Genomic DNA, 13,650 nt, shown 5'->3' with positions numbered 1-13,650 from the left:
ATAGCTCAGGCTGGCCTACTTCACTATGTGCCCTTGAACTAATGATCTTCCTATAATTATAGGATTATAGGCAGGTGCCACAGTGCCCAGCTTTGTTTATTTTCTGAGACAAAGTCTCACTTTGTAGTCCACAGTGGTCTGGACCTCGCGGCGCTCCTCCAGCATTAGCTTCCCCAAGCCCAGCCTCAACTTTTGAGACCTAGGACTATAGATAGGACTTGCGGTTCCGGACTCCAGTTAGGCAGGTACGCCGGCTAAGACTTCCGGTAGAAACCCGAGACCATCCTCCGGTGGTTCCGGCCGGCGGAAACCGAGGTTCGCTCGGGGTCCCAGGGAAGCGGCGCCCGAGCACTGCGCAGGCGCTGACTGCTGCCTGGCTCCCGCGGGCGATTCCATTCCGCACTCTGGGCAAAGGCACGGGCTAGACGGACAGTCTCCCCACGCTCCCCGACAACGCACATGGGCGAGCCCGGACCCACCCGAGGGGCAACCGCCGCGACTTCCGGTTCCGATGACAGCGGCGCCGGAAGCCGGCTGGGCTGCAGGACTAGGTGACAGCTGCCCGGCTCCGGGTCCCGGGGTGCGGGGCGCCCCGACCAAAGCCCGGAGCAGTCGTCGGCCACACCTTCCAAGGGCTGGTGGAGTCGCCCCGACTCAGACGTCCCGTCTTCGTGCACCCGACTGGGTCAGAGGTAACCAGCTGCGGGCGGTGGAGTCCTGCCTGGGCACTGCAGGAGGGTCTCTGGAAGAATGAGTAGGAGTTTGCCAGTCTTTTGCACCATAATGCGGGTGAAGTCCGGGTCGTGGCAGTCCCCTAGGGTAAATGGTGGAGTTTCCCGTCCTTTCAGTTTTAGGTGAAGAGATTACGATTTGAAACTTTCTAGTATTAATAGAGATATGATTTGTTTGAGGGTAAAGTACAGGGCATTAGATGTTGTGGTCTGGAAAGATGACACTTGTGTCAAGACCTAAATAAGGAGCCAGCTATGGAAAAATGTGAAGAGAGAGTGTTCCAGGCAGAGGATGGAAGCAAACTAAACTGGGTGTACGCTGGAACAGAAAGGCCGGTGGTGGTAGAGTATGGCGAGTGAGGGGGGTGAGTGATTAGAATGAGGAGTTTGTTTGGATAAAGCGCTGGTTTGTTTTGTTGTCTTTTCTAAGTAGACGAGGCTGGCCACGAACTCACAAAGATGCACCTGCTTCTGCCAAGTGCTGGGGGGATTAAAGTCATGCACCACCACACCCAAACTCAGATTTATTGATTGATCAATTGATTTATTTAGAGACAGTGTTACTCCACACAGCCTTGGCTGTTCTGGAATTCACTCTGCAAACCAGGCTGGCCTCGAACTCACAGAGATCTACCTGTCTCCGCGTCCTGAGTGCTGGAGTTAAAGGTGTAAGCCATTACACCCAACAGATTTTTAATTTTTTTTGTTTTCATTTTTAAGTGTATGGGTGTGGTTTTGCATGTGTGTCTGTGCAACACATGAATGCAGTGTCAGAAGAGAGCTTCAGGGCCTCTGGAGGTTGTTGGCGCCATGTGGGTGCTGGGAACTGAACCTAGGTCTTCTGCAAGAGCAACAAGTGCTCCTTGACACTGAGCATCTCTCTAGCCCCTGTAGCGGTAATTTTTAACATTTTCTTCATATCTTCTGCCCACTGGGAGCTTTTGATTCAAGCCTTAGCAAAAGGCTAGGAAATGCGGGTACTGTTGAAACAGTTAGGGCGTACTCAGTCCTGTGGTGGCCCGGGTCCCGGAGAGCATGAAACTAGTCTCCAGGCTTTGCTTAGCTGGTAGTCCCATGGGGGAGACACATGTGAAGAATCAGTCAGAAGGATTCAGATCTGTGTGGGACTGACACATTAGGTTTGTGATGCAGAACAGGAGACTGCACAAGGGAGCTGGCTCAGTGAGGAAAAGCCTGAGTCGGATCCCTAGAACTTAGTGTAAAGAGGTGGATGTAACTGGGCTGGTAGCACATGCCTTTAAACCAGCAGGTGTGACAAGCACCTTACCAATGAAGCCGTCTTCTCAGCCCAGTCCTCGGCTTCTTAATTCTTTTGTTGTTGTTGTGGGGAGCAGGGTGCATGTTCCCACTATGTAGCCCAGGCTGGCCAGGAACTAACCATGGTTGGTCTGCCTTTTCCTCCCCATTACTAAAATTAAAGGTGTATACCACCAACACCTGGCTTTCTTCAGCTTTAAAATTTATGTATTTATTTATTATTGGGGACACAATGCCATGGCACACATTTGTCAGAGGAGAGCTTTGTGGCGTCCTTCCTCTTTCTACCCGTGGTTCCCATGTGGTTCCGTGGATCATATTTAAATCACCAGGCTGGGTGGCAAGCTCCTTACCTACTGAGCCATTTGCCTGGCCCATCCTCAGCTCTCTTTCATAGGTTCATGGCTTCCCTCCGATGGTGGTCCTAGTCTCAGTTGGTATCTGGCAGGGCCAGACGTGTTGACCATGATGAGGTCCTGTCCTTGAGCGTGTTAATCTGTGATAAATGTGGCTCTGGTATCCAGACCCTCTTGGAAGCTGGTGGTTTGCGTTCGCTCCAGTTTAACTTCCTGTTTGTTGTCATAACTGATGGGCCCTATGAGTTCATCCCAGCCATACACACACATACACACACACACACACACACACACACACACACACACACACACAGCCCGCTTTCCTTTCCTGCAAGGCCAGTGGCCTGCTTTGCTGGTCCTGTTGTGCAAAGTCCTTAAGGAGAGGGCCTCAGCCTGGAGCCAGATAGCAGGCTTCCTTCTGTTCCCACTCCTCCACGCCCCAGCTGTGTGGCCTTGGGATGTTTATTTTATCTTTCCCTGTCTCGTTTTCTCAGCTGCAAAGTGGGTCTAATAACCGTACCTACCTCATAGTGTTGTGAGAATTAAGTGAATGAGTTAATGGATGAAGTCATTGGAGCAGAGCCTAGCACATAACGAGCCTCTGGGAATGTTAGTTATTACCAAGGAAAATAATTATATCATTTTAAATGGGAGTCCCTGTTATATTTTACCCATAATATCTTATAACTGTCCAGTTTGGTTTGGGGGGTGTGACATCTCTGGACACTATGATTACAAATTTTAGGGTGTAGGATAGTATCAGCCAAGGCCCAGCGCTTTCCTGTCATTTGTCCCCATCTGTAAGTGGGGCTGAGATGGTCAAGCCGAGATGGCTGGTGCTTGGGGGACTAGGAGAGTGGAGGAAGTGGGAAGATCCCAGGGTCACCATTCTTTTGAGAGAGTGGCTAGCTGGCTACATTGACTCCTTTGGAGGGACACATAACTCAGTCCTCTTATTTCTAGTCCTGTGTGTGGGCACAGAAGATCTACTCTGTTGCCAACATTCTGAGGATTATCTGTGTACTCCATGTTGAAGGCTCCTTAAAAGGGAGTACAGTGGTGAACGACTGTAATCCCAGCACCTGAGAGGCAGAGGCAAGTGGATCTCTGAATTCCAGAACAGCCAGGGCTACTTACAGAAACCCTGTCTTGGAAAAAAAAAAAAAAAAAAAAAAAGCGGGGAGGAGCAGAGTGGAGAGGGTTAGGAGGAGCCCACATGAGGAGGCGGTGGAGTCAGGTGTCAGCCGTGGGGCGGGGGTGGGATGGGGGTGGGGTGGCTCAATGTTGCTTGCTATACAAGCATAAGGACCTGAGTTTGAATTCCCAGAACCCATGTAAAGGCAGGCATGGTAGAGGGTAACTAATCCCCGGCATTCCATTTCTACGGGAGGCAGAACTGTCACTAAAAGCTCTCAAACCAGTTAGCCTGGGTTACGCAGCGGTGAACAACAGAGAAACCGTGTTTCAAACAAGGTGAGGACCGACACCCAAGGCTGTCTGTCCTCTGATCTCCATGCCCACATGTGCCTGTACTCAGACACATGCATACATGTAATACACATCACACATAAATCCCTCCCTCCCCCCTCGATCCTTTTCCATGCACAATTGAGCAAGAAAGCATCTGTGTGGCAGGGAGGCAGGCCCTCAGCCCTCATCACTGTGTTCAGGACTAAGGGTACAGAGTGAGAGTGGAGGGAGGCAGGCCCTCAGCCCTCATCACTCAGTGTTCAGGACTAAGGGTACAGAGTGAGAGTGGAGGGAGGCAGGTAGGTGAGGCTGGGGCCAGGTGCCTGTGACAGCTGGGAGGCTGGGCTGGAGGACTCAGCCAGGGAGAGGCCCCTCATGTTCCAGGGCCTGTAGGTGTGAGAGCAAGGGTCCTGGCTGTCCAGATCCGAGGAGCTGTCAGGAGTCAGCAGGGGAGGCCCATCCAGCCTGACAGTGGGTGGTTATTCCTCAAGCTGCACCTGGAATTAACAGCCATTCCAGAACTGCCTTCATGGCTTATCCTCCTACAGTACATGAAAAACCAATTCCACTGTGAACATATGAATTACATGCAGTGTGAGTCTAGGTGGTTCTGCCATAGAGACTGCTGAGAACCCACTGAGGCCCAGTCTTCTGATTGAGAAAGGAACTGAGCTGGGCGGTGGTGGTGCACGCCTTCAATCCCAGCACTCAGGAGGCAGAGGCAGGTGGATCTCTGAGTTCCAGGCCAGCCTGGTCTACAGAGCGAGTTCCAGGACAGGCTCCAAAGATATACAGAGAAACCCTGTTTTGAAAAACAAACAAACAAACAGAACAAAAAAAAAAAAAAAGAAAAGAAAAAGAAAGAAAAGAGGGTTTGTCAGAGGATCAGTCCCTGAAGTGTCCTTTAGGACTTGAATTTGACACCCAGAACCCTGTAAAAAATAAAAAAATATGCCAGTTTTTGGGGCCGGAGAAATGGCTCAGCAGCTAAGAGCGCTGGCTGTATTTCTAGAAGGCCCAGGTTTGATTTCCCAGCATCTACAAGGTAGCTCCTAACTATCTGTAAGGGGATCCAGTGCCCTCTTCTGGATTCTGCAGGCACTGCACATACATGGTAAACATGGCGTTTTTCTGTTGGCTTGGTGGCTGCACCTGAATCTACTGATATCTTAACTACTGCCTGTGCCCAGTAGTCAGCACCCCACAGCTCAGACTGTGGCCTGGGGAGGATTTCCGTTCCCGCTGGCACCGGCTCTGCCACCAAATGTAGGTTTTAACTAAGTCTATCATTGTATTTACCAATAAAGACTCAGGAGTCAGATGTTGGGGTGAAAACCTGCTAGACCAGAGAATCCAGAAGCAACCAGCTGACCTTCCTTTTTGGTGGGAGACTCAGAAAGAGTGTGTCTCTCCACTTGTCCCAAACCAAAAAAAGACCTTGAATCTCTAAGTCCTTCCCTACTCCTTCCTGTGAGTCTATCCATCTTCCTAATTCCTCTGTCCTCTCTATAGCTAATTCCTGTCACTGGCACCAGCCCCTGATCCAAGGTTAATTTTATTAACACAGTCTTGCAGTTTCACAGTGCGATCAAGTATCCTGCAACACATATGTATGTACATGAAGCAAAACACCCATACACATAAAATAATAAGGTAATTTGCCTGGCAGTGGTGGCACATGTCTTTAATCCCAGCACTATCATTGTGGCAGAGGTAGGCAGATCTCTGAGTTTGAGGCCAGCCTGGTCTACAAAGCGAGTTCTAAGACAGCCAGAGCTACACAGAGAAACCCTGTCTCTTGAGGGGAAAATGTCATTTAAAGAAATGATAGGTATGGTGGTTCATGCTTGTAATCTCAGCACTAGGGAGCTGGAAACCAGAGGATCCCTGAGGCTCACTGGCCAGCCAGTCTGACCCAACTGATGAGCTCCAGGCTAGTGAGAGACCCACTCTAAAAAGAAGTAGACAGCATTTTTGTGGATGATACTCAAGGTTATTCCGTACATTAAAAAGGGATGGTTGTAGCCGGGTGGTGGTGGCGCATGCCTTTAATCCCAGCACTCGGGAGGCAGAGGCAGGTGGATCTCTGTGAGTTCAAGGCCAGCCTGGGCTACAGAGTGAGTTCCAGGAAAGGCTCCAAAGCTACACAGAGAAACCCTGTCTCAAAAAAACACCCCCCCACAAAAGGGGGGGATGGCTGTAGAGGAGCTTCAGTAGTCATGGGCTGTCGCTGCTCTTTCAGAGGACCAGTTTGGGTTCTAGCACCCATATGGAATAGCTGTCTAGGGCTCCAAGAGATCCGAAGCCCATTTCTGACCTCCTCTCACACCCACATGCACACACATAAGTAATAATCTTTTAAAGAGTTGTGTATTGGGCTGAATGACTGGTGGTAGCACATGCTTTTAATCCCAGCACTTGGGAGGCAGATCTCTGCGAGTTCAAGGCCAGTTGGTCTACAAATCGAGGAGTTCCAGAAACCCTATGTCAAAAAAACAAACAAAAAGTGTGTGTTGTGGGGGGTGGATGGGCAGGACAAAGATAACAGGGCAAAAAGTTCAAGACAGTAATTTTCTTTATTTGTTTTGTTTTTCAAGACAGGGTTTCTCTGTGTAACAGTCCTGACTGTCCTGGAACTTGCTTTGTAGACCAGGCTAGCCTCGAACTCTAGCCTTCGTCGTCCACTGGACACCTCAGCGAGGATGGCTGGGAAGCACTATGTTTAGCAGGGGACTGATGTGTTATTCAGGAAGGGTGAGAGGGACCAGAAGAAATGCTGTGGGGTCCCCCCCCCACACTGGCCTGACCCCGTTGACTTCACTAGGCAGAGGCCACCATGGAACAGTGTGCATGCGTGGAGAGGGAGCTCGACAAAGTCCTGCACAAGTTCCTGACCTACGGGCAACACTGCGAGCAGAGCCTGGAGGAGCTGCTGCACTACGTGGGCCAGCTGAGGACGGAGCTGGCCAGTGCCGGTAGGGCCACCCCTCGGGTCCTGTAGCCCTAGGCTACTGGCTGGGTGGGAGAGTCTTGGACATGCATCTCTAGGCTCTCTTGAAGGTGGCAAAGGAAGCCTCAGCTCGTTCAGAAAACCTAACAGAAATGACTAATTTACCTGAAATTAACTAACATTGACCTTTTGTTTTCAACTAACTTTTCTTTTATTTACCTTTTTTGGGGGAGTGGGGGGGTGATGTTCTCAGGGTTTATTTCGATTGTAGCATTTATCAGCACCTTATACCTTCTAAGGCTGACTGATATCTTATTGTATGCATGTATGGTATTCTGTATCCATTAGCGGATGGACCTTGGGTTGTTTCTACCTCTTGGCTATCTTGAAGAATGTTAGTTAGAGTGTTCACACACGGCTTTTTGTGGACACATTTCCATTTCTTCTAGAAGTGGAATCACTGGGTTCAGAGTAATTCTGAGTTTAACGTGACGGTCCACAGGAAAGCCTGCAGTACAGCCAATACACAATAGAGCACACAGGAGCCAAGTCAGCATTCACAGCAACGTAGAATTTTATAGCTGAGAAAATGGTATCACCAAGGTCCTGGCTTGTGGGCTAGACAGATGGCTCAGCAAATAAACAGCGCCTGCTACCATGCCTGACTACCTGAGTTTAATCCCTGGGACCCTCATGATGGAAGCTGAGAAACCCACTCATGAAAGTTGTCTTCTGACCTCCAGGGTACATCATGGCACATATGTATCATGTTCTCCCACTCCCCACCCCCATACAATTAACTAAATACATTTTTTGTTTGTTTGAGACAAGGTCTCTCTATATAGCCCTGGCTGTCCTGGAACTCACTCTGTAGAACAGGCTGTCCTAGAATTCAGAGATCCACCTGCCTTAGCCTCCCAAGTGCTGTGATTAAAGACATATGCCATGCCTGACAGTTTTGGTTTTGTGTCTGTTTGTTTTTTCAAGACAGAGTTTCTCTGTGTAACAGTTCTGGCTGTCCTGGAACTAGCTTTGTAGACCAGGCTGGCCTCGAACTCACAGAGATTCCCTTGCCTCTGTCTCCCAAGTGCTGGGATTAAAGGTGTTCAACTATCCCCAGCAGTTTTTTTTTTGTGTGTGTGTGTGTGTGTGTGTGTGTCTGTCTGTCTGTCTGTCTGTCTGTCTGTCTGTCTGTCTCTGTCTTTCTCTCTCTCTCTCTCTGTTTTTTCCCCGAGACACTGTTTTCCTGTGCAGCTCTGGCTATCCCAGATCTCACTCTGTAGACCAGGCTGGCCTCGAACTCATACAAATTCACCTGTCTCTGCCTCCCGAGTGCTGAGTTTAAAGGTGTGTACCACTAACACCCGGCTAAAATCTTAAAAAAACAAAACAACACATACTCTCTTGTTACACTTAGCCACTTCCAAGTCTCACATTAGAAAGTGGCTGGTAATCCCAGCACTCTTGAACCAGAGGCAGGAGGATCTCTGTGAGTTCGAGGCCAGCCTGGTCTACAGAGTGAGTTCCAGGACAGCCAGAGGTACATAGTGAGAACAAAGAAAGTAGCTGACTAGACAGGAAGTAGGAGTCCAACTCTGGCATGCAGGGCTGTCTTCTGGACCACCACACTGGCATGTAGGAGGAAGCAGACAGTCTGCTGCAGAAGCAGGTGCTTAGGCCCTGCGTCCTGACCAGTCTGCTGTCTCCACAGCTCTCCAGGGGACCCCTCTCTCAGCCACCCTCTCCCTTGTAATGTCCCAGTGCTGTCGGAAGATCAAAGACACCGTCCAGAAACTGGCGTCAGACCACAAGGACATTCACAGCAGCGTCTCCCGAGTGGGCAAAGCCATTGACAGGGTGAGTGTGTGGGTGGCATAGGGTTGAGGGTGGGAACACTCCAGTGCTAGCTAATGTGTGCTGGCTTGGCAGGAAGAGTGTGAGCGCCTGAGTCACAGATCCATCTCTCCTCTTAGAACTTTGACTCTGAGATCTGCGGCGTAGTCTCGGATGCCGTGTGGGACTCCCGTGAGAAGCAGCAGCAGATCCTGCAGATGGCCATTGTGGAGCACCTGTACCAGCAGGGCATGCTCAGTGTAGCTGAGGAGTTGTGCCAGGTAATGCTGGCCTTGGGAGCACAGGGACACTTACATCTCTCCTCTGTTTGAGTTGAGATGAGATGGTTTTGCTTGTGTGACCCATCCTGGCCTCACTGTTAGCCTCCTGCCTCAGCCCTCTAAATCCTGGGGTTATGGGTATGCACACTATCACACCCAGCCAATTGCATCATCTGCTAGTCTTCTATCCCGACCCTGACATTCTTGACTATTTTTGTTTTGTTGTTGAGAAACGCCTGGAACTCAGAGATCCTCCTGCCTCTCACCATGCTGATACCACACTGTCTCTTGTGTTTCTGAGCTAAGGTCTGGCTATACAGCCGAAGCTGGCCTCCAGCTGGTCCTTCTCCCCTTTTCTCTCAAGGGCTGGGACTGCAGGTGTGCATGGCCCTCCCATGGCCTAGTCACTGACATTCTATTTATTTTAGAAAGGAATTTGGCCCTCCTACCACAAAATAGGAGGTAGATTTAAGGGTATCTGATAAAAAACAAAGTTACTGATTTCTAGTTAGAATTGGTTGCCTGCCAGGGCATGGAGCCAAGGCTTGCTCTCCCTTTTTATTAAGGGGATTAAACAAAATGGCAAATAGCACTAGTTAGGTGTTAAACACACTGGGAATGGAAGGAGACTGCCTTAATGTAATCAGGTAGATTAAAAGTCATTTTCTCACTCTGCCGTTCAGTGCCAGGCCTGGGGACTTTCTGCAGTAGAGGGAAAGGCCCTTCACTGTGGCTGACCAATGATGGTGCTTAGCCTCAGCAAACTGGACACTGAACAGGGGCTCATGCTACTGGCAGACCACAATTCCTCTGGTAAACATTGCCTTTCTTCAGCTAACCTTTGGCTGACGAAGTTTTATTATGGGCAGAATTTGGGGGACACTATCTTCAATCTTCCCTAGGAATCAACATTGAATGTGGACCTGGACTTCAAGCAGCCCTTCTTGGAGTTGAATCGGATCTTGGAAGCTCTACATGAGCAAGACCTGGGGCCTGCACTGGAGTAAGGGTGCCCACATGGAGCCTGTGGTCCTCACCTGATATGCCTGTCTTATGCCAGCCCTGCCTTAGGAATCCACATTGTCCTTTACGGCCCTCTGTAGCCACCCCCCACCGCACTACACTGTGTTCTCTCCCCAGATGGGCTGTATCCCATCGGCAGCGCCTGCTGGAGCTCAACAGCTCACTGGAGTTCAAGCTGCACCGGCTGCACTTTATCCGCCTTCTAGCTGGTGGCCCCGAGAAGCAGCTGGAGGCCCTCAGCTATGCCCGGCACTTCCAGCCCTTTGCTCGGCTGCACCAGAGAGGTAAGTGCCCAAGGTGCTGGGGGATAGGGGTTAGGCTCCAGCCAGTGTCTGGACATGTCAGGTAGCCTGTCATTGTACCCACAAACAGTTCCGTTTACCAGAAAGATGGCTCCCCACAATTCAGAAACTTTTGATCCTTTTGCCTCTAAAGTGAAGTCCAAATCAGAGGCAGAGCTAAGGCAGGAAGACCACTTTAGTCTCAGAGTTTAGGCTAGCATGGCAATAGCAGGACCCTGACTCAAGAATTAAAGACCACAGATAGAAACACAAGAATATTAAAAAATAAAAATCACGGGAGCTGGAGAGATGGCTCAGAGGTTAAGAGCACCGACTGCTCTTCCAGAGGTCCTGAGTTCAATTCCCAGTACCCACATGGTGGCTCACAACCATCTGTAATGAGATCTGGTGCCCTCTTCTGTATACATAATAAATAAATAAATCTTTTTAAAAAATAAATAAAAATCACTAGTTATTGGTGGTGTACACCTTTACCCCAACACTTGGGAGGCAGAGGCAAGCATATCTCTGTGAGTTCAAGGCCAGCCTGGTCTACAGAGCAGTTTTCAGGACAGCCAGGGCTACACAAAGAAACCCTGTCTTGTGGGTTGGGGAGGAGAAAAAGAAATAAAACACAATAAATAGAACACGAAAGCAGTGATTTTATTTTCTGTGGTACTGGGGATGGAACCAGACTTTATCAATACTGCTTTACTACTGACAGCTGTTGTACTACTGAGCCACCTCCACCCATAGACAGTTTTAGTTCCTCCTGCCTCCTGAAAGTTTCAAACCTAGATTTGCTGTTAAAAGGGAGAAGTTGGGCATAGTGGTGTATGCCTTTAATCCTGCACACGGGATGCAGTTTGAGATCAGCCTTGTCTATATAGAGACCTGTCTCAAAAAAAGCAGGGGAGGGATTAGAGTTGGTGAGTGGAAACATTCTCTGCCAAGCAGAGACTTTCGATGCAGTAAGAAAGCTGGAGACAGCTTCCCTGTCCTCCCTGCTGCCTCCATGTTGGCAGCAGCCCTGTGGCTCCTCAGGGTGTGGCCCAGAGCCTCTGCCTTCCTGAACTGCTGTCCTGTCATCTTTGTAGAGATCCAGGTGATGATGGGCAGCCTGGTGTACCTGCGGCTGGGCTTGGAGAAGTCACCCTACTGCCACCTCCTAGACAACAGCCACTGGGCGGAGATCTGTGAGACCTTTACTCGGGATGCGTGTTCCCTGCTGGGGCTTGCAGTGGAGTCCCCACTTAGTGTCAGGTACAACCCAGCCTCCTCAACACAAAGGCACAGGCAGGGAGGACAACTGTGCTGCCCCTGCCGTGTGCTTTCACAAACCTAAGCTGGCTGAGCATCCTCCCCGGAGACAGACAGACACTGCTTGTTTTTATGGTTAGACAGGGCCCACCTCTCCTGCACGTTAGGTAACCTTGGGAAACTACACCACCCTCTCAATAACCCAGCCATCCTCACAACCTCACCAAAACATCACCTCCCCACATGGAGACTGGGGTGCTAAGTAACATGCTTGATTTATCTACAGTGGTCTCTGCTCACTCCATAACAGGGCCAAGTTAGAAGTCCTGTTAACCCAGTTAACAGATAAGATGGTTTGCCATGAGCTAACTTGCAGGGTTTCACAGGAACAAAGAGCACCTAGACTGGCCCCAGAAAGACTGCACCAGTGGACAGTTGTCATATTGCAGAGAACAGGCTGCACTCACCTATGCTGTTGCTGTGGACTTGTCACAACAGCATTTCCCAGCAAGGTCACCACTGCCCCTAGAGGAGCTACTGGGGAGGGTTCCTGTCTGTGGGCTCCCTGCTACCCGTCATCTTGAGATAGAATGCATTTATAGATGTCTTTGCTGGCCGACTCTGACTGGGTTCCATGGTAACAGAGTTGGTTAGACTACAGGCAGGCTCTGGCCCTGTCAACTGAGCACTGTCCCCATTAGGAGCTTTCCACCGTCTTGGACAAGCACTTCATCTTTTCTATACTGACCTTTCCAAATTTTGGGATACATTAGAGCAGATATGGAATTGAATAAACCTGGCTATGTATGTGGCTCTTTAGGAGCAGTCTGGGAGAAGAGATGGCTCAGGGGGTTAAGAGTACTTGCTGCTTTTGCTTTGGACCTGAGTTTGGTTCCCAGCACCCACAGCTCTCATTAGCTACAGCTCTAGGGGATTTGACACACTCTTCTGGCCCAAGCATGCACATGGTCCACATACACACATGTAAGCACACACTCGTACACATAAGTTAAATTAAGTGATTCAAGGACCAGTCTGACTTGACACCACTTTAGAACCTTGTCTCCGGCCCTACTTGGGACGGTGTGCGGGTTCTTTGTCTGCTGCTGCCTGTGGTCCCAGCTGCTTCCGCCTCTGCTCTGTCCCTCAGCTTTGCTTCTGGCTGTGTGGCACTGCCAGTGCTGATGAACATCAAAGCTGTCATCGAACAGAGGCAGTGCACTGGCGTGTGGAGTCACAAGGATGAGCTGCCGGTAAGGTCAGGCTGGGGAGGGACCCCCAGAGGCAGGTGCTGGGGTACACAGCTCAGACAAGAAGTGGCACTCAGCCTTTTGCTGGCCTCCTCAGATTGAGATCGAGTTGGGCATGAAGTGCTGGTATCACTCCGTGTTTGCATGTCCCATCCTGCGACAGCAGACCTCAGATTCCAACCCTCCCATCAAGCTCATCTGTGGCCATGTCATCTCCCGAGACGCACTCAACAAGCTCATCAATGGAGGAAAGTGAGTTCCCCCTGCCTGGCTCCATCCTAGCCTGGCGTTCTTGGCCTGCCCTGAGATGTTCTTCCTTTGCCTTTCCTTGCAGGCTCAAGTGTCCCTACTGTCCTATGGAGCAGAATCCAGCAGATGGGAAACGGATCATATTTTGATTGCAAAGAACCTTTTGCTGGAAGGTGTTAATCCACCCATGGGCCTTGGTCTGCCGTGGTGGAGGGACTGGCGTCAGTGGATTGTGATGCCTCTCAGACCAGCACTACCAAGAGGCCTGGCCTGCCCAGGCAGAGGCCAAGGAAGGCCGTGAACCAGCCTACACTTCCTTGGCTGCAAGGGGGACTGGTGCTGTGTTTCTGCTGTCTTCCTGTTTACACTTGCCCCTGACTGAGCAGCAAAGGCTTGGGCTATCAAAAGCAGACATCTTTCTATTCCTGCCCTCAAACCAGGGGGGTCCAGCTGTGGTCCACCTTCTACTGTACAGCCAACTGTATGTATCTATTCTCCACTGTAAATAGCCCGTTAGAACTGGATGCTGTTTTGTAACTTTGAACAAATATATTCACAGCCCTTCTCCTTATTGCTGGTCAAGTTTGAGCTTCACTGACAAATGACTGCTTGCTGCAGAAGGTACTGGGCATGGCCTGACGTTAGCACTACCATCTAGCACCTGCGGTTAGAGGGAAACCTAGATGGA

General features: G+C 50.1%; 1 protein-coding gene across 2 annotated transcripts; it reads left to right on the top strand.

Moving 5' to 3' along the window:
- The first annotated feature begins 378 nt into the window (after nt 1-378).
- Rmnd5b (required for meiotic nuclear division 5 homolog B) lies at nt 379-13,533 on the top strand. Of its 2 annotated transcripts, none has more exons than XM_059270492.1 (10): nt 379-692; nt 6,664-6,810; nt 8,497-8,642; nt 8,759-8,899; nt 9,802-9,902; nt 10,040-10,206; nt 11,301-11,466; nt 12,614-12,716; nt 12,811-12,965; nt 13,048-13,533. In XM_059270492.1, the coding sequence occupies exons 1-10, from the start codon at nt 512-514 to the stop codon at nt 13,109-13,111; spliced, it is 1,371 nt and encodes a 456-aa protein (XP_059126475.1). In that variant the 5' UTR covers nt 379-511; the 3' UTR covers nt 13,112-13,533. The 2 variants fall into 2 exon arrangements, with proteins under 2 accessions (XP_059126475.1, XP_059126476.1); XM_059270493.1 differs by having other exon boundaries at nt 590-692; nt 6,660-6,810.
- The last annotated feature ends 117 nt before the right edge of the window (nt 13,534-13,650 follow it).

Source organism: Peromyscus eremicus, chromosome 8a, assembly GCF_949786415.1.
Source record: "Peromyscus eremicus chromosome 8a, PerEre_H2_v1, whole genome shotgun sequence".
Classification (NCBI taxonomy): domain Eukaryota; kingdom Metazoa; phylum Chordata; class Mammalia; order Rodentia; family Cricetidae; genus Peromyscus; species Peromyscus eremicus.
The sequence above is the reverse complement of the archived record's forward strand: the minus strand, read 5'-3'. Positions and strand labels throughout refer to the sequence as shown.